Source organism: Fistularia commersonii, chromosome 10 (genome assembly GCF_037954325.1).
Source record: "Fistularia commersonii isolate RoL2024-O1a breed Wild chromosome 10, RoL_Fcom_v1.0, whole genome shotgun sequence".
Taxonomy (NCBI): Eukaryota; Metazoa; Chordata; class Actinopteri; order Syngnathiformes; family Fistulariidae; genus Fistularia; species Fistularia commersonii.
In genome coordinates, this window is record NC_141293.1 from 7,616,414 (window position 1) to 7,637,396 (window position 20,983).

Consider the following 20,983-nt stretch of genomic DNA (forward strand, 5'->3'; position numbering starts at 1 on the left):
GGAGCCGAGTACTGTTTGTTTTTGTTTATCCACATCTCCACGGAAACCCGGAGCCTGCGGCGCAGCGGTTAGCCCCGTCACCTCACAGCTCCAAGCTCCAAGGTTGGATTGTCTTTATGGGTGGATCTCCATGTGCTCCACGTGTCTGCGTGGAGTTCCTCCCACAAACCAAACATATGCAGGACGTTGGAGTTGGAGACGTGTGAATGAAAGGGTGAATGGATGAATCTATATGAGAATGAGAGTAAGTGTTTTCATGTTTATATGACGTGTGAATGGTCGGACGTCATGATATGGAGTGAATGATGGACTGAATAGTTTTATGTCTATATATATATATATATATATAAGATGAATGGTTTATATGTGAATTGAATGAGAGGGTGAATGCTTGCATGTCTATATGACGTGATTGAGAGGGTGAATGGATGTGTGTATACATGAGTGAATGAGAGGGTTAATTGTTTATATATGAAGTGAATGAGAGGGTGAATGGGTGACGTCTCCATGACGTGTGGATGAGAGTGAATGGTTGCATGTATGACATGTGATGACAGGGTGAATAGATGTGTGTCTTTATGCGTGAATGAGAGGATGAATGGTATATGACCTGTGATTGGGTGAATGCTTGTATGTCCATGTAGTGTGAATGAGAGGGTGAATGCTTGTCTGTTGACATGATGTGAATGAGTGAATGCCTGTGTGTTTGGAATGTAAACAATGGGTGAATGCTTGCTTCCTGTATCCTGGTTGAATCCCACCTCTCGTCCAATCCCAGCTGGGATAGCCTCCAGAGATGAATGCATGAATTAATGAAGGTAAAAGTCTGTTTTTGGCACCAGGGTGTTCTAGTTATTGCCAGATGGACTGTTTTATCCCACAGTGCTTTTAAAGACTTTAAATGAAGCTGGTAAATATCCATGTCCTTTAAGCGAGCCGCATCTGCGCCGTCCTCGGTCCGTGTGCACATCGATACTGTCTCTCGGTAGAGTCTCCTCCAGGAGGTCGGAGGGTGTCAAGCGAGGGGAAGGTGCCGGAGAACCATCCAAACATCAGAACAGCTCCTGAGCTCTGGGATCAACTCCCTTCGGGGCTGTCTTTTTTTTTTTATTTTAAAAACAATATTTTTGCAGGAGGTTGTAGGTGCTGAAGATGTTCTCCTGAACGTCTGATCCCAGGAGGTCTGCAGAGACATGAACACAAAGATCATCTTGTCAGCTTGAGTTCATAGGCCGTTTGAGGGCTTCCTCCTTTTATTGCTATGTTGGCGTGCTGCTATGCACGCTTCACCGGGTGTGGCCTGTTGTGTGTGTGTGTGTGTGTGTGTGTGTGCGTGCGTGTGTTTCCGTGTGGGCTGGGTTGTGGCCGGCAGCCGGAGAGGACTCTGAGAAGGAGGCCATTGTGGTGGAATTCTCAAAAATTTTGATATGACCGACCGTTTTATGCACCGCTGTTTGTTTCTCTCCGGTTTATTCACTATTGTCCCCACGGTGTGTGTGTGCGCGTGCGTGCGTGCGTGTGTGTGTGTGTGTTTGCGGTTGGATATATATTGGAGTTTTACTGTGCAGAATGAAGCCTTACCTGCACTTCATATTTATTATAGACAAATACATCCATTCACTCACTCATTCACACATTAAGGAATAAATCCGTTCACTCATTCAAATGTCAGACCTACAAAAATTCACCCTCTCATTCAGACAGACATTTATGCACTCACACATTAAGAGACCTAAAACCATTCACTCACTTGCATGTCAGATCTACATCAATTCACCCTCTCATTCACACGTCATCTAAAGACAACAACCATTCGCTCACTCATTCATACATATAGAGAAATGCACACATTCACCCTCTCATTCACTCATGGAAGCTACCATTCACACGTCCGGACTATTCATGGTCTCCAGTGAAGCTCTTGGGCTGGATCCGAAGATCTTCTCCAAGTCAGACGGCGCTGGTGGATAACGATCGGTGCTGGCAGCAGAGCCGCCGCCGCCGCCGCCGCCACGTCTGCATGTTTTCAGATTCACTCAATACTTAATGGTGCTTTTTCCTATCCGGATTTGAACGCATCCCCGCCGGCACACGTCTGCCATTCATCTGGAATATCATCCCCGCGTCTCCCTTTGACCGGAGACCAGGGACCTGCTCGAATCTGAATTCCAAATCTTCCTCAGGCGGCTGCTGCTCGGAAATCGGCGGGGTGGGGGGGAGGACGGGCGGCGGCCATGATGGAAATCAAACAGGCAGCGGAGCATGAAATATTGAAAATGCAAATATGTAATGAATTCAATTCCATATTGTTGCCAGCGCCATGTGATCTGGGGGGGCCTCTGGAGTGTGGGTGTGTGTGTGTGTGTGTGTGTGTGTGTGTGTGTGTGTGTGTGTGGCGGGGGAACCCCTATGGTGGTGGAGTCATGCAGGTGCGCCATTTGTTTTGTCTTTTCTGCAAATCTGTTTTTTTTTTCTCTTAAATATTTCTTTGAATCTGTCCATCGAAGCGCTGGTGGAAACACGTGTGTGTGTGTGTGTGTTTGTGTGTGTGTCATGATGATCGACAAAGCAGCCCCATATCACATACTCCTCAGGGTGGGGTGGGGTTCAAACAGCTGCACCATTACCTCACACGGGGTCACACGCTGGTTGCCGGGGACGACGGTGCCCTTTGAAAAGCAAGATGGCGGACATGGCGGAAAAAAAAAAAAAAAAAAAAAAAGTTCTCCGTGTCGGGAGGCGTCACCTGGCGCCGGGGTCGCCGGAGGGGGGGGAGCGGGGTGATCTGGAAAGATTTCACCTTCCTGCATCCTCCTCTTCCTCCCCCCGGCCTCTGCCATTCTCCCACATAAGCTATCTATCCGCTTCACAATAACCCCCTTTCTCCGCCCTGAGGACAATGCGTTTGTTCTCCTGATCCCTCCATCCCTTCTTCTTCTTCTTCTTCTTCTCCTCCTCCCTCCATCCATTTGTGTGGTGTTCTCTGTGACATCTCTGCCATTCCAGGCCACGAGGGAGAGCGGGCGGGGACAGGCGCCGCCATTGTTTGCCGCCGGGCCCACAGAATATCAATAGTGTTTTTCCTGTGGTGGGAGCGCCAAGCGTTGGCCAGTAACCTTTCGGATTTGATGATGTCAGGGCCCCCTCTTTTTCGGGGGCCTTATTTATTTGTGATCTCTCTCGTCCTGCCTCTCTCTCTCCACCCCGCTGCTCCGGGAAGGAGGGGGGGGGGGGATGGACAGCGGCGGGATTGTGGGCAGCGGCGTGAGTCATTGCGGCGCTTCATCAGCTCCGTTTTTAGCCCGGCGTTAAAGCCGCGGTCTCAGAGGGCCACAACGCGCCAGCGAGTGTAATACAAGTACGCCGGGGATGAAGTAGAATAAAGTTTAAAAAATATATATATATATGTGCATGAATATCCAAACTCAGATGATGACATGGGGCGGGGGGCAAAGGCTGGAGGCAACTCAAGGTCACCCTCAGGCCTAGCTTGGATTATATAATTCTGAGGGATGGGATGGTACCCGGTACCTCTTTGGTATCTGGTACCGGGCAGCTTTTTGGTAACTGGTCCTGGTACTTCTTGATTACCTGGAACCAAATACCTTTTTGGTCCCTGATATCTCTTTTGTAGCTGGAACCCAAGATGTTTTTGTACCTAGTACCCAGCACCTCTTTAGTACCCGTCACCAGGTAACTCTAGCTACTGGTGCTGTAACCTCTTGAATACTTGGAACCCAAGTCCTCTTCAGTAACTGGTGCCTGTAACCTCTTTAAAATCTGGTATGTGGCACGTCATTTGTTCCTGTTATCTGGTACTTCTTCCAGATACATCTTGGGTACTAGGTTCTTCTTTGGTACTTCTTTGGTACAGGGTACCCAAAACTTTTTTGGAAAGTGGTACCCAGTACTTCTTTTGTAGCCAATACTGAAAACTTGATGTCAGTATCTTTCCGGACATTGATCGACCGCAGGATGTCATCTATGAGACCATCAATATTTTTTAAAGAACCTAAGAAGCACTACATGTTTGTATGGCCTCTAACTGTTTCGTGTCATGTAGAAAACCTCATCTATGCGAATGAGAGGGTGAACGGTTACATTGCACTTTATGGATCCTGAGCTGCAGTCCAGTCTGGGCCGTCCTTCACAGGGTGGAACCGTAAACCAGAGCCACAGTCCCTGCATGTACCAACACACTTGGCCATTAAAGAGTCTAAAAACACCTGCAACTTTCCTTGTCAGACGTTTTGGCTATTAGAAGCACCTATATCACAAGCAGTAGAGAATTTGGGGCATAAATCTGATTCTTAGTGTTTTATGTCGATACTCCTTGGTCTTCTCGTCCGCAGCTTTGAGCTATTTCCTGTCCCACGGATGAAGAATGGGTTCCTCAGCTGGCTCAAACATGAGCGACCTTGAAAACGAAAGCGCGCCCCTCGGCTAAAGCTGGGGAAAGGCTACGCAGCTGTCACCCGTGGTTACGGATTATTGAAAAGACCCAGAAGTCCAACGATATGCAGAGGTTACAGGCCGACCGTCTGGTCGCGGCAGGTGTCCTTCCTGTCAGTAACACATGGAGTGTCAGTACTGAAAGACTACACGCTACACGACTGGTCCAAACCAACCGAAGGCACTTGAAGGCGTCACAAGAGCAACGATACCGGGTTAACGATAGCCACAGAGTAAACACACAAGGCAGCTACCTGCTCTGTCCTCCGTTATTGTGCCCGCCATCTTTGTTTGGACATTCCCACTGCCTATTTTTATCCTCTGACAGTAGTAACAGTTGTCTCCTTACCCTCCCACTCTTACCTTCTTTTGCTAGCGTTTTAGGCTAGCAAGGTACATGATCCAGCCTCCTTTAGACCTTAGACTCTTATCAAGAAATGAAAGATTAACCCAGGATGAATCTTTACACAGGAAATGGTGGATTGGTTGTTCCGTATGTGGTCGATGTCCAGGACACTCAACGGGATTACTGCGTGTAGTACTTTTAAGATATGAATATTGCACATGCGTATATTTATGAATGTATGAGGCGAGCTGCAAATATGGGATTGGATCACGACACGGCCGGTCGGAGGGCAAAGTAGAACCAGGATTCAAACCCCGTGGGCTTAAAGGTCAAAGGTTGCCTGTTTTAAAGTGTCCAAAGAGCATTTAGCGTTAACCCGAAGAAGACATCAGGTACGAGGACTTCAGGATTGGTCCTCTCTGGTTGACTGCACCGCCAAGCTTTCTTGTTTGGTGGAGAGTCAGCACCTCACTCTGGCCTGCTGACGAAGGAGCCGAGATGGGAAGCGAAGCTCTCGCTGTACCTTCCATAGGGAGGGGGCTTAACCTTTGAGGTAGAACAAGGACATTTGCTCGGGTGGCGTCCGCTAAGAAAGGCGCCTCCCGAAAAAGGAGTTCCAGGCTCGTCCACCGGGGGGCCTTGCAGTCGCCCCACAACATGGAGGTATTACATTGACTCCATCCTTTTCAGCCGCCCCCTCTGCGCTATCCACGATCGCGCCGGATTTAAATTTAAACCTGCCTCCCGGCGTTGACTCCTGACAGCTTCCTGGCCGAACGCTCGCCGCGGCTCATTTGCCCGTATTTTGGGCGCGGAAATGTTTCGGCTGATTATCCGGCCCCGGCGGTGACGCCGAGCCAAGCCGCTCATTTTACGATGCTGGGTTATGATGGCGCCGCTTGTTTGTCACTCGTTGGCACTTCGGCTTTGGCGAGACGCCTGCCCACCCGCCCCTCGCAGGGTGCGGGAGATCGCAGAGCACTCCATTAGATCACCACCGGGGGCCATAAGTTGTATGACCCTCATATGAACTTGGCGTTCCTCTCCTCTGCCCTCGCTTGCCAGCAACAAGCCCTCCGGCGTTCCTTTTGCAGGAAGCCGCCCCTCCCCGCGACTTTTTAGCCGCCGGCCTCGTTCACATTTCCAACAAAACATACGACCCCCCCCCCCCCCCACCCCACCCGTGACCCCTCAGCGCAAAACAACAACCGCAGATGTGGGAAATGGATGACGGCAGCTCGAGCCCGGGATGCCTTTCCAGATTCTGATTATCTTTGAGCATTGGAAAGTGTTGTTGTGTATGCGTGTGTGTGTGTGTGTGTGTAAGATGCCTTTGGAACTAATTTGCCGTCTCAGACAATTACAGCACTGGTGGATAGATGCCCCCCCCCCCCCCCCAAAATACGACGCAACCTATCCACGTCCAGCTGTGGCTGTGTGCGGGGAGGGGACTGACGGCCGTCGTGTCTAATGATGGCGGCGGAGCCTCGCGGCGCAGGAACGACACACCGTGTTGACATTCTGGTTGTCATTTAGCACCAGGCAGCTCCTCCGGTTCTCCGCCGCAACTTGATTAGCCGGCTTCAGAATCGTGATTAACGTGATGACGCTACCTGGCCTGATTTTTTTTTTTTTTCAATTGGGTTCTCGCCACGTTCCCCACCCGCCAGGCTTGTGAATGATCACACTTGTTGGTCCTCTAGAGCCACGCGCCATCTCGGAGGTTGTCGGGGCGTCCGAGGCGCCGGCGGCTAACAGTCCGGCGTGGTCCTGGGAGGGGTCGGGGGTCAAGACGGGACTCGCTCCCTGCATGTGACACAGGATGCGAGGATTTGATCCTCCGCGCGATGGCGAGCGAATGAAGAAGTGGTCGGTGGTGTCGGTGGGGGTTCCGACCTGCTGACGCCGCAGAAGCGCAGATCATTAACTCGCCACGGCGACAACACCGCCGACGCCCCCGGCGAAATGATTGCATATTTATGGCAGGTGACAAAGTGATGGAGCGGAGCCTCGGGGAAACTGAGGCCTCCACACGTTCTCCACACGTTCTCCTCCTGTCCTCACATCAACCCAGCTATATATAGCGACCCTCTCTCTCCCTTTTTCCCTTTCTTTCTCTCTCGCTCTCCACTCCCACTGTCTGCGTTACTAGAATAGCGAGGAACGGGCCGGACGGGGTGAACGCCGGGCTTTGTCCGGCCCGGAGGAGGAGGTGATGGAGGGATGAGGTCGAGGAGAAGATGGAGAGGAAGAAAGCGCCTTTGACGGCCCGGCCCGGGAACGCCAGTCACGCCCTCCCTCCATTGTCTCGGGCCGAGCGAGACGTAAGAAAACGGCAGGAATCCGAAGCGGGGGGAGGAGGAGGGAAGAGTCGGGGCTTTGTTTGGGGGGGCCTTCGACCTGATGAAGGTGGAGGAGGAGGGGGGTCGAGGCCCGGGCTGACCCTGGAGGATCCCCTCGTAGACTGGCACTCCAGAGAGTGTGTGTGTGTGTGTGTGTGTGTGTTGATTGGCGTCTTGTGTTGCCTGAGTGACGCCACCGCCGAGGGTGCGAGGATGCAGATCCGCCGGTCGCGCTTCTTTGGCGGCTGGCATCCTTTCCCGTGCAGGAGGCGGGGCTAGCTGTGAGGAGGCGGAGCTTCTGCGAGAAGGAGGCGGGGCTTGGGTATAAACAGGCGGACAACAACAAAAACTCTTGTCCTGTGTTTCCAGCCCGCAGTCCTGCTCCACGGCGCCGGTGCTTTTTTTTTTCTCCTCCCCCCTTCCTCGCCTCGCAGAGCCGGGACTCTTCCTCCACTCGCTCCTCGTCCTCCGGACCTCCGAGCCCGAGGAACCATGCTGACGTTTCTGGCGGCGGCGGCGGCGGTCGTCCTCCTGGGAGCAGGTAAAGACGGAGAGCGCGAGATCCGAGTGACGGCCCCCTCCTCACTCTCCGGATCGGAGACGGGCTCCTCGTTGGAGGACGGCTCGTGCAGATGTTCTCCAACCCTCTCCTCCCGGAGGGGGTTTAACGCCATTATTTGTCGAGTCGTATTTTTCTAATTAAAAAAGCCCGACTTCCTCGGTGTCCTCGGTGCGGGCCGGGTGAAGCTCGGCACGGGTGGAGGTGGGCGCAACTCAACCCCCCCCCCCCAACCAAGGTGTCGCACAAGGAGCTAAAAGGGTTGGAAAGTGCAACCGTCTGGAACTGAAGCGGGCCTAGATTGCATTTTGGCTAATTCCAAAAGGGGGTGCACGGCCCCAGTGGGGCGTCTAAGTATTTCGAGACACGGGGGGGAAAGAGGGGGGTTCGTTCAGGCGTCTAGGTGGGCGGTGACGATGATCCAGATGTTTGCGGAGCTCACGACCCCAGGTGCCCTTTGACCCCTGAGCCACTGGACGCAGGAGGTTTGAATGTTTGCGTCACCGGCCCACCGGCCGCCATCATGGGGCGAGCTTTGGTGGGTCACGGTGCATTCAAGGAAAAATGGACGTTTGGTTGTCCTCACCGCAGGGGTCAAAGGTCATTAAATAGATGAAGAGATAACATTTTAAAAATCCAATAATTATTGATTGACAGTGTGTGTGCGTGCGTGCGTGCGTGCGTGTGTGTGTGTGTATGTGTATGTGTATGTGTATGTGTGTGTGTGTGTGTGTGTGTGTGAGTGAGACAAGCTCTTCGAGGTGGTTGGCAATGGTGCATTTGAGGTAAAATTGAAAATGCAGACATCATCATTTGATAGGTCAAAGGTAGATAGATGGATAGATAGATAGTATAAAACCCAATAGAAATCAATAGACTGTGCGTGTGTGTGCGTGTGTGCGTGTGTGTGTGTGTGTGTGCACTTCACACATCACGTGTTGCCTGCACTGACCAGGACTGTGACTTTGGGCAAAAGATAGTAGCTCTGGTTGTATAATTTGGTTGCCTGCGGTGCATTCGAGGAAAAATGGAAATACGGCAATTGTCACCAGATGGGTCAAAGGTCAAAAGATACATGAAGAGATTATATTTTAAAAATCCAATAACAATTAATTGACTGTGTGTGTGTGAGTGTGACCAGTTCTATTCGACCACGGTGCATTTGAGGGATAATTGAAATTTAGCCACCGGTACTTGAAGGCCTATTGTTGAAATAAAAAACAAAAAAAACAATAGAAATCAATTGAGCGTGTGTGTGTGTGCGTGCAGTTCACACTCCTGCGTTGCCTTCACTGACCAGGTCTCCGACATTTCGCTAGACACTCAAGCACTGCTTATATAATTTGGTCAAACGCGATAGGTAGATATTATACTATATTATATCGTTAATCATTTAATTGCGTGTGTCGTGTTTGCGTGTCAGTGCCGGAGCCGTCCCAGGCCATTGTCATCTACACCGGCTGGGAGCGCCACGCCCTGGTCGGCGCCGACGTGCGGCTCTCCTGCTCCTTCTTCTCCTGGCACTGGACCTCCGAGGACGTCACCTTCTCCTGGACGTACCGGCCCGATGGCTCCCGGGACAGCATCTCTGTGAGTCCCAGACGATAACGCGGTTGATTATTTCCCCCTCCCGGTTTAATCTAAAGAACGGAGTGAGTGAGCGGATGAGTAAATAGAGCGAGGAACGATGCCTTGATGTGAGCGTGAGTCTTCATCTTCTCCCCCCTTTCATTCGCCCGCCCTCGTCATCCCGCTATCTCTCTCATCTCCATCTCGCCGTCTCCTCCCTCCGTCCACCTCCCTTAATCTCCCCTCTCCAGCCTTCTCTCCTTCATCCCCCCTTCATTATCTCCTCCTCTGTCCGTCTCCGGCGGCGCCCCTCACTTTGAAACTTGACTTCTCTGCTCCCCTTATCTCCCGTCGCTCATCTCCACACCTGGATCTGCTCTCCTCGCGCTCCCTCCCCCCCCCCCCCCCCCCCCCTTTTCATTCACACGCACACACACATACACACGACCTCCAAAAAGTGTGTTCGTGTGTGTGGTCGTGTCACGTGCGCAAAGAAAACACTCAATTAAGGGAATTCATTCACAAGGTGACCCCTCCCCCCAGCCCCAACACCCACCCCTTGATACTAAAGTGAATAAAAGTGAATAAAAGACCCTGAATTCAAATGTTATTAAAAACCGAAAACCCTTAAAGCCCCTTTAAAACTACTTGAAAACCTTATGTTCGTGATTTAGAGTAAAAAAAAACAAAAAAAACAAAAAGAAACAACCCTGTATTTGATGCAAGAGCTGAAAAAAGACAGACTTCAAATGTTATTAAGAACTGAAAACCCTTAAAGTCAAAATTAAACACATTTCCCTTAATTAAATCTAATTAAACTACTTGAACCCTCGTGGTCAAAAATAAAAGTAAAACAAAAAAAAAAAATCCAATTTAATAGCTGAAAAAAAAATTAAATCAATATCAAAATGAATAAACTTAGTTCACCAGTTATATAAGAACTTAAAACTCTTAAAGTCCCTTAAAACTACTTGAAAAGCTTATGGTCATGAATTAGAGTAAAAAAAAAAAATCCCTGAATTGAATGCATGAGCTGACACCCCATAAAGTCAATATTAGTGTAAACACATTTCCCTTCAATTAAATATAATTAAACCACTTGAACCCTCGTGCTCAAAAATAAAAGTAAAAAAAAAAATCCCATTTAATAGCTGAGAAAAAAATATATCAATATTAAAATGACTAAAAGAGCCTTAGTTCCTTAGTTATATTAGAACTGAAAACCCTTAAAGTCCCTTGAAACTACTAGAAAACCTTATGGTCAAAAATTTAAGGAAAAAAAACATTTAATTTCAATTTCATGCTGAAAACCCTTGAAGTCAATATTAAAATGAAAGAATGAACCTTTATTCAACTTCAACTGATTCAACTGATATAAAAACTGATTCATAAAGTAGTCATAGTCTAAGACGATACATTTTCCTTGAATTCAATCAAATTAAACTGTTTGAAAACTTTATGGTCAAATATTAAAATAAAAAAACGTATTTCTCATTTAATACAAGCACTGAAAACCCTTAAAGTCAATATTAAATGAGTTTTTTTTAAAATATAATTAAAGAACTGGAAATCCCTGAAGGTCAGAGTTAAAGTCACTATATTTTCCCATGATTCAGTTTTAATCAAATACCTGAAAGACATTTGTTTCTAATTTTCCCCTCAAGTCAAATATGACTTGAGAACATAAAGAACATAAAGCTGATAGTATTTAAGTTCTACATTTTCCTTCATTTTAATTCATGAAACAACAAGTTCATCCAGGACGGGTTCATTGCAGAGAACGAATTTCCCCACGGGGATTAATAAAGGATAAATTATTTATTATTATGTAGCACAAAAGGAACTCAAACAAATTTTTAAGGTTAAAAAATGCCCTTAAATCTGACGCAAAAATCAATAAACTGAAAGCCCTGAAGGAATAATATTCAAGTCAATGAATTTCCATTCATCCAAATTCCAGATTGAAACTAGAAAACCTTGAAGTCAATGATTAAATATTAAAAAACCCTTCATCCAAATGTAATTGAAGAAATGTAAAAACGCTTAATGTAAATTTAAAGTGAACTTTTTCCCCCTTAATCAAAGTAATTAAACGTAATGAAACAATATGACCGTCATGGGTCAAGTAAAAAAAAAAAAAAAAAATTTTAAATGTTTAAAACAAACAAATTTAACACAAGAACTGAACTTATTGAATTTATCGTAGATATCAAATGAATACATTTGGCTAAATTCCCATGTGCTTTAAGAATTGAAAATAATTAAGAAATTAACCACTTGAAACCATTTGATGGTTTGAAACCATTTGATAAGGCTCCTGTGTTCAAGTCAGAGTCTACAAATTCATTACTATTATTACTCTTATTACTGCTATTACTTTCTCAATATTATTATTCTAATTACTCTCATTACTATTATTACTGTCATTACTGCAATTCCTCCAATTATTATTACTTTTTTACTATCATTACTCTTATTACTGTTATTACTCTCATCACTATTATTACTATTATTACTGTTATTACTGCTATTCCTCCTATTATTCTTATTACTTTTTTACTATTATTACTTTTATTACTGTTATTACTGCTATTCCTCCTATTATTCTTATTATTCTTATTACTTTTTTACTATTATTACTCTTATTACTGTTATTACTCTCATTACTATTATTACTATTATTACTATTATCACTATCATTTCTCTTATCACTATTATAACTGTTATGACAGATATTACATTTAATTCTCTTATTACTGTTATTACTGATATTTCTGTTTGTGCTTTTTGTACTGTAATTTCTGCTTTGTTTCTCTTATTACTGCTCGATCGCTGGTATTACTGTTGTTTCTCTTTTATTGCCGTTATTACTACTTGTTATTACCGACCTTAACCGCTTAATTACTGTTATTAGTGCTTTATAACTGCTATTTCGCCTTTATTATTTATTCTTGAGTGGAACGGATGTGAATTAACACCAGATTGTAAATTTTATAAAAATGTATATTACTATTGAAACGGGTCACATTTGTGTCAGATCTTCCACTACACGGGCGGCGTGCCGTACCTGGACAACAAGGGCCCGTTCAGGGACCGCCTGGAGTTCGTGGGCGACCCGACGCGGCGCGACGGCTCCATCCTGATCCGGAACCTGGACTTCAGCGACAACGGCACCTTCACCTGCGACGCCAAGAACCCTCCCGACATCGTGGGCCGGCCCTCCAGCGTGCGGCTGCTGGTGTTTGAGAAAGGTGAGCCTGCTCGCTTCTCGAACCCCGAGGTCGCCGCCGCCGCCGCCGTCCCTGACGCGACCTCTCCCCGCCCCGCAGTTCCGATCCAGGCCGGCGTGATCACGGGCTCCATCGTCGGCGCCGTCCTGGGCTTGCTGGTGCTCATCGTGGTCATCTACTACCTGATGAGGTTCTTGGTGGCGCGACGCGTCTTCAGCCTGAGCGTCAGGTCAGTGTCCGGCCCGCTGCGGTGGCGACGGCGGCGGCCGGAGCCCATCCCTGGCACGGACACCTGCCTAGCCTAGCCTAGCCTAGCCTAGCCTAGCATAGTGGTTCACATTAAAACTGAATCCTGATGGCGGTGGTGAGGAGAGGTTTAGGGTGGAGATGACGGGGCCGCCAACTTGCTTGAGGGAAGCGGAGGAGAAGAAGGAGGAGGAGGAGGAGGAGGAGGAGGAGGGTAGGAGCGTCTGCCGGCGGGCGGCGAGGAAGACTCGACATCCTGACGCTGTCTTTCTTTTGTCCCCTCCAGCAAACATGGCAAGAAAAAGAAAGAGGGCTCACAGCAGAGACAGGCAAGTCACCCTCCTTCCTCCCCCTTCTTCCTCCTTCTCATCCCTCCATCACCCTTTTTCCCTTAAGCCTCGTGCACGCCATCACATGTCGTGTTCTCACCGGTGGGGGGGGGGGGGGGGGGGGGGGGGGGGGGGGGGGGGTTCATTCATTCATGTGTTTTTTTTTTTTTTTTTTTTTTTGGACTTTAAATTTTTATTAAAAAAAATGTACATGCCCCCCCCCCCCGGATTTGGAGTGGTGCATCAACACGCCATTCATACTGCTTAGAAAAAAAAAAGAAAACAAGCGTAGTGGCGCCATTGGTGGAGGAGGGGCAGACACACACACACACACACACACACACACACACACAGAGTAAACAGGATCGAAATCAAACTGTGAGTCGCTGGCGGTGGCGAGTGGGGGGGGCTCTCACTGGGAGTCAAATTAAAATCACTGGGTCTATTATCGGGGGGGTACATAGCTACAAAACACACACACACACACACACTCACACACACGCACACGATAGCCTGAAGTGGTGGATTAATCAGACCTTCTGACAGCTGGTGATCTTTGGAGAATACAAAGAAGGAGAAGGGGGGGGCTTCGGTTTTGATTACTTGGGTGTGTGTGTGTGTGTGTGTGTGTGTGTGTGTGTGTGGCGGCGAGGAGGGCCGATAAACGTGCGATACACGGCGCCGTCACCCCCCTTCTTACGTCACATGATCGTCGGGTTATTCTTGCTGTCGCTCTCAGGGTTGTGAATAAGTAAATAAGTCGCGATGAATTTTTGACTACGCTATCACAGCTAAGGGGTGATACATCAAGTCGAGGGGGTTCAAACCCCACCAAAAAATCCAACTCGTGCAAAAACTCCGCTGACTGGAACCCACCTGTCAATCACCCGGCAGGCGGTTTATTACACACCCGTTCGCCACTAAATTAGCATTAATTAACGGCGACGGCTTTGTTATTAGCGGGCTTTCCGCCCTGGGGTGTTGTGTTTTTCCATCCTGGGTGCGTTTTGCTATCCATAACGCGGCGTAGCTGCAAAAAATATCACATTATTGAATAAAGTATGAACCCATCATTCGTTACGTCCGAGCCGCTCCTTATCGCCACGTTAGTTACCTGTGTAATTACTGTGTAATAACCTTGTGTTGCAGAACTTTATTTTGAAGTGACCCCCCCCCCCTCACACACACACACACACACACACACGCCACTCACGCTCATTCTTCTAATGGTGTTTGTTCACACCCGACCAAAACGATGAATCGCGTCGCTCATTAGCACGGTAATAACGCGTTAATTAACGCTTATTACGGCGTGCACTGGTGTTAATTGCCGTGGCGAGGGTGGAAGTCCCTCCGTCGACCACAACACACACACGCGCTGTACCGAAATGATAATTGAGTGCTCTCTGTATTGATCCGAGCCCACACACACACACACACACACACTGTCACACACAAACTCATTCACAACCCCACTCCTCCTCCTCTTCCTCCTCCATCGCTTCTCCCTCTTCTTCCTCCTCCTCCCTTGCTTCTTCTTCTTCCTCCTCCTCCTCCTCTGGTTGCTGCCCGTGAGAAGCATCTATCTTCCTCCCTCCCGACTCTCCTCAGGTCTTCTGGGTTCTGATCGTCTCTGGTTCCGGACAGAAAATCACTACCTCTCACTCTTCATCTACCTCTCAATCCTCCTCCTCCTCCTCCTCCTCCTCCTCCTCCTCCTCCTCCTCCTCGGTCCAGCAGCCTGTTTAGTATGCAACAGCAGCAGCAACATCAGCAGCAGACGTCCCCCCCCCCCCACTTCCCCTTCACCCCCCCTCTGGTTAAAGGAGGCTGTGGCGGTAAACAGTGCTGGCGTACGAGCCCATGTAAGTATGATCCAGGGCGACGGAGCCAGATGCCCCCCTGCCCCTCCCAACCCTAAATGGTGGGGTTACCCCTAAACCCCCCTCTGCCCCCCCCCCCAAAAAAAAAAAAAAAAAAAGGTGACCAATGATAGTTGGTGGTGGGGGGTGGATGGAGGTGCTCCTGGTTGTTTTGTTCAAAAGAAGTTCCAATTATGACATAAGATAAAATAAAAAGAAACAACAACAAATAAAACAAGTCAAATTAAATAGATAGAAATAAGTAATAAAAATTACATCCAACATAATAATAATAAAAAAAAACAATATTTTAGTAAAGTGAGATTAAATGAAAAACAAAAACTTAGAATAAACTATAATATAAAAAATATAATATAAATCCTGCCAATCCTGCCAATATAAATATTGGCAGGATAGAAAAGCGATGTGAAATAAAATACAATAACCTAGTGCAGGGGTGGGCAAACTACGGCCCGCGGGCCACAATCGGCCCGTTGGTCTTTTTAATCCGGCCCGCCAAAGATTGGTACAGAATTCATACTTGATGTGAATGATTGAATGATTGGATCAATGAATGTGGGAGATCAAACGGGAGATTTTTTCATTTTTTGTCGCTACCTGAGAGCACTTGAGAAGTTTCCTTAGCTGAATGACACAGATTGACGTTTTGGTTTAGCCTTTACTGTGGACATACTGACACACATGAATGAGCTGGACGTGAAGCTACAAGGGAAAACTGATTTGTGCATGAAATGCAAGCAAACGTCAGAACCTTCAAGACCGAGACGGTTTTATTTTCAAAGCAAATGTCAGACGAGTATGATATGTACTGTTAACAAATGCGTTTTATTTTATATATATCGTATCTTGTGGTGACCCGGCCCGTCTGTCAGTTTTTAATAGTCAACGCGGTCCCTGAATCAAAAGGTTTGCCTACCCCTGTTCTAGAATGAAATAAAACCAGATAAAATATTGGATAAACTAAAATACAATCACAGAGCATAAAATAAAAAATAAAGAAATTAAAATACATTAAAGTAGGACAAAATAGAATGAAACAAAACCAAAACACGATGAAATAAAATACACAAAGATAAACTAGAATAGAAGACAAAATCCAATAAAATGAAATCAGATCAAATATCGTGATAAGATAAAGAAAGATAAAATGACACAAGATGAAAAAAATAAGATGAAATTCAAGGCAAGAAGAAATATATATAATTAATATATATATAATTTATATATATATGAATAAATTAAAATAAAATATGACAAAGAAAGAGTCAAATTGAATCAGATTGAATGGCATCATAAGATGAGTTAAATAAAATAAAATAAATGAAATAATACGGTGGAATTGGAGAAAATAAAACTTTATAAAATAAAATGAGGCAAAAAAAAATCAAAATAAGACAAATTAAAATAAAAGACTCATATAAGTTTAATCAAAATTAAAATTAAAACCGTACCAGAAGACAGGAGGCAGAATCCAAAGAGGATTTTTGCCATGGGCGCTTCTACATAAAAAAAAACAAAAAAACAAACAGTTTAAGGACAAGTATGATGTGACTTTAATGTGTGTGGACTGTCAGTGCACACACACACACACACACACACACACACACACACACACACACACAGACATACCACATGCATGATAGTAGTACTCGTCCTTCAGTCGTGAATCAATGGTCTTTCATTCTGCTTCAAATCTTTGTCGGAAGAAGAAAAAAAGCACTTTTGTCATTACACAGTTATTAACTGTTTATTAGACAACGCCGCATTTCCCGCCGTCTGCTTTCATCCAAAGAAATACCCAGGAGCAACTTTTTTATTCATTTCTATCAACAATAAATATGATACGTCTGCAGCAACACAGAACCCGAGGTGACAGCGGTGTAGGTGATGTGTGTGTGTGTGTGTGTGTGTGTACATTGAATTGAATGACTTTTATTGACAATATTATTGTATAGTGTGTGTGTGTATGTGTGTGTGTGTGCGTGTGTGTGTGTGTGTGTCACTGTGTCCTAACGCACGGTTACCTGTTTTGTCACCCCCTTACAGCTCTGGACTCCGCCCCCCCTCACTTGTTATCCCCTTCCCTAAAAGTACCCCCCCGTCCCACACAAACACACACACACACACACACACACATGCACACACACACACACACACACACACACACACATGCACCCACACACCCCACCTCTTTTATCATCTCTCCTTTCTTTAATGGTGACTTTCTCCCCCCTTCACACAGCTCCACCTGTCAATCACACCTCTAACCCCGCCCCCTTTATCAACCCGGCCCCGCCCCCTCCCCCCCCACACTGAAGTGACTCTCCTCCCCTGTTCTCCCCCCCCCACACACCCCTCCCGCCCCCCCGCCCCTCCTCCACACAGGGCCCCGCGCCTCCCGCCGACCCCGCCAAGGTGAAGGCGGCCGCCGCCGAGAAGAAGAAGCAGGAGTCCCGCAAGGATAGGAAATAGGATACGGGGCGGGGCTGGGGGCGGCTCGCCGGCCGGCTGGCGGCGGCGACGAGACCCCGGCCCAAACAGGAGCGTCAGCGGCGAACCGTAGTCGGCGAGGGCGAGGGGGCGGCGGGCCGCGTGCTGATGACCATCGAGCTGGAGCTGACCGGCAGCGACGGCGGGGAGGGGGCGGGGCCCGGCGCCGGGCGAGGGGAGGGGGCGGGGCCTCGGGGCCTCCTCTCCCGCCTCGCCGACCGGCTCGCCTTCCCGTAACGAGAGCCACGGGGGGGGGGGGGGGACTCCGCCCCCCCTCGCTCCTGTCCGTGCGCTTCCTCTTTCCTTCCAGGGTCAACGGCTCCACTTCCTCTTCCCTCCTTCTGGCTTGTTACCATAGCGATGCAGAACCTGTGTGCTAACTCTTTCCTCTTTCTCCTCCTTCCCTCTCTTTCTCGCCCCTAGATAAAGGTCTGACTCCTCTTCTTCTCCCGTCCGGCCCGACGCAACCCCCCTCTCCACCCCACCCCCCACACACACTTGTTAGCTTAGCTTTCACAAGACGGCGGAGAATTCTTTACCCGGCGCCTCGTCGGCGACCCTCCGCCCGTCCGTTTTGGAAAAAAAAAAAACTAAAAAGCGTCCCGACCCAAAAATAAAAACCGGCCCCATCTCGAGCCCCCCCTCACACTGGTGCTAACTGGCTAGCGGTGGCTATTCTTGCTGCTTCTTGATGGAGAGGAGGCCGAGGGGGTCGGATGGAGGGTGGTGGAGATAATTACACTTTCCTTCGGCCGTCAGAGAGACCGTCTTCTCCTTCTCGTCTCCTCCCTCCTTCCTTTATCTCCTCCCCTTCCTGGCGTCTCCTCAGCGAATTCGACCCCCTCAAAGAAAAGACCTCCTTAATCCAGCTCCTTATCTGACTCCCAGGCTTCTTTTCTTCTCCATCCATCCAATCCCCTTCTTCTTCTTCTTCTTCTTCTTCTCGTCCTTGAAAATTTTCCTCCGACTCCGCCCCTCCTTCCACGCACGTAAACAAAAACAAACGCTCTCCTGCGCCCCCTGCTGTTGAAGGAAGGAACCTGCACTGAAAAAAAAAAAAAACAGAGAACTTACGCTAATGCTAGCTCGACCTGGACACGTACATGTGTGTGTGTGCGAGTGTGTGTGTGAGTGTGTGTGTGGAGTGCAAGGATGTGATTCTATCCCCCACCAGAAGGCGCCACCCTAAGTCAAGTTTGGCCACGTGCGAGCGGGAGGGGGAATTTTTTTCCGAGGAAGAGGCGGGCGGAGGTTGACCGAGGTCGACCCCGTCCCCCCCCAGGAGCGCTTGATATGCAGGGTGGACGGCATGGACTTGAACAACTCCTGAGCGGAGGGATGGAGGTGCTCACACATCCACCTCTATCCACCCCAACCTGGTTCACTAGTCGCTGTTTAACTAACCAGTCAGACGGGTTAGTTTAGTGGGAATGTTTTCACTTGACGTAACACCAGCAGCATTAAAAAAATGCCTTTTATAAAAAGTTTTATATGGTGGACCGTGGTATAAGCGTGTAATAACACCCCTTTGTTTAAAATGTTTAATCTCACATTATTATTATTATTATTATTATTATTATTTTTATTTTTGATATTTCTTTTTTCTTTTTTTAACGCTTACCGGACGACACCGGCGCTCTAACGTCACACACTCTCTGTGTCTGTGTCATGTGTTGTAAAGACATCGTAAATAAAAAAGTAAAAACAAAAACGATTGAGTGAAGCGTCATGGCGATGGTTGTCACGGTGACATTCACCCTCTCATCCACACGTCTAGACAATAAAGGGTCTGGTCTAGAAAGATCTCCGGTGGGAATCCAACCGAGAACCTCCTCGCTGTAAGGGGGCGGAGCTAAACGTGCTTCAGCTAGCTGGCGTTCAATCGGAAACCGAAAATAGACGGTTCCCCCAACCCCATCCCGCCCCCATCACCATGACAACCAGATAATCTAGCAGGTCATCTGTTAGCTAGAACAATGGCGTTACGTGTGATCGGCGAAATCCGACTTACGCGAGCTGTTTCTGATTAAAAAAAAAAAAAAAAAAAAAAAAAAGAGTTCTGGGAAGAAAAACTTGAGCGGGAACGCCAACTGCTCAATTATCTGAGAGGGCTAAGAAGGACAGGATGAGGAGCTGAGATGAGTGTGTGTGTGTGTGTGTGTGTGTGTGTGTGTGTGTGTGTTTGGAGCATGGCGTTCAGCCCCCGTGGAATCACCTGCCGTGGACATGAGTGGAGCAATTCTGCCAGTAATGAGAATGTTCACACTCGCCGTGTCACTTCTACGCCACAATTCCTGACGGGAGCACTGAAGTGGCAGCTGCTTCTTGCCGAATATAAATATATAGTTATAGATATATTTTTATAGTGCTTGGTGAGGAAATGATGGCGGCGCCTTGGATGACTTCAAATCTTTATAATATCCCCGACTTAAACCACGCCTCCATGAGGTGAGAGGCCCTTAGTGTCCAACACAATATATATATTATTACAGTTATAAAGTAATACCCTGATTTAAGTAATAGTCTACTTCCAGGACAAATAGATTTCTGGACAGAATTTCTGAACATGATGCCTCGGTCAAATGCTAACTTTTAACAGCTGACGAACGCTAACTGCTAACAGCTAACTGCTAACTGCTATCTGAGTGCTGGGGAAACAGACGGCGGGACATTGTCGAATACAAAGCGGTCCTTGGCGTGCGGGAGACGTTTCTCGGCCATCCCGATAATTTTTTTCGGATCATTTCTTTGCCGTCTGCTGTGCCGAGCAGCTGCCTCGACAGAATTCCGAAAAACAAAACAACTTCCTGTTTCGAATACAAATGCTGAACAGCTTTCTGTTGTGACGACTGACGTTCCACACGGCGGAGTCGCGGGAGCTGATTATAGCACCCGCAACCTGACTGGCCGGCAAGAAGAACGGCTAGCGAGTCGCACTGAAGCTCGGGGTTTCTTCTTCCTGTGCCGGCGAATACTAAAAATCGTTGTATCGCCCCCCTGCTAGCAAGTGGCTAAGCACACCACAGCGCCCCAAGACTTGAACTACGGGGCTGAATGATTTAGCATAAACAAATAAAGTGACGATGCAATCTTGTTGGCGGCGGGGAAGAGCAGGAAACGCCAGTTTGCAGAGTTAAAAAAGAAAATAAACAGATGGTGACTCGACAGCGGGGAGTCAAAGCTAACGCCGGACTAATTGGCGACGGCATAAAGATACGTGGCGCGGGATCACGCGCTGTCTGGTGCGTGGGCATGGCGGCAGCACCGGCGGCCTGATGCTCCCAATATGCTGGACTTAAAGCTAATTACAGCACGATTCCCGCCATGGGATTGAATTCAAGACAAAAATCAGAGTTTTTTTTTTTTTTTGGGATGGTGATCTCCCCGCCGTCAGACGCCCACGTTATCACTCATGCTGCTGTTTCATCTTCTTCTTCGACAGCTGTGATGGATAGGATGGGGTCTGGAGATGGAAGTGGGGGGGGCAGAACAGGAGCCCCTCTGTGAGCTCCAGGGAGGGGGGGTGCAGGTCAGGTT

The 20,983-nt window shown here is 47.8% G+C and overlaps 1 protein-coding gene across 3 annotated transcripts; it reads left to right on the top strand.

The window, feature by feature from the left end:
• The first annotated feature begins 7,148 nt into the window (after positions 1 to 7,148).
• mpz (myelin protein zero) lies at positions 7,149 to 19,157 on the top strand. Of its 3 annotated transcripts, none has more exons than XM_086153497.1 (6): positions 7,149 to 7,681; positions 9,123 to 9,289; positions 12,306 to 12,519; positions 12,598 to 12,727; positions 13,031 to 13,073; positions 17,342 to 19,157. In XM_086153497.1, exons 1-6 carry the CDS (start codon positions 7,633 to 7,635, stop codon positions 17,426 to 17,428), a joined length of 690 nt encoding a protein of 229 aa, XP_086009623.1. In that variant the 5' UTR covers positions 7,149 to 7,632; the 3' UTR covers positions 17,429 to 19,157. The 3 variants fall into 3 exon arrangements, with proteins under 3 accessions (XP_086009623.1, XP_086009625.1, XP_086009624.1); XM_086153499.1 differs by having other exon boundaries at positions 7,150 to 7,681; positions 17,870 to 19,157; XM_086153498.1 differs by having other exon boundaries at positions 7,150 to 7,681; positions 17,003 to 17,933.
• Positions 19,158 to 20,983: the final 1,826 nt, after the last annotated feature.

Coding starts and splice junctions, on each gene's coding strand:
- mpz (XM_086153497.1), top strand. CDS start 7,633: ATGCTGACGTTTCTGGCGGCGGCGGCGGCGGTCGTCCTCCTGGGAGCA. Junction 7,682..9,122: donor GGTCGTCCTCCTGGGAGCAG/GTAAAGACGGAG, acceptor TTTGCGTGTCAG/TGCCGGAGCCGTCCCAGGCC. Junction 12,520..12,597: donor GCTGCTGGTGTTTGAGAAAG/GTGAGCCTGCTC, acceptor CCCGCCCCGCAG/TTCCGATCCAGGCCGGCGTG.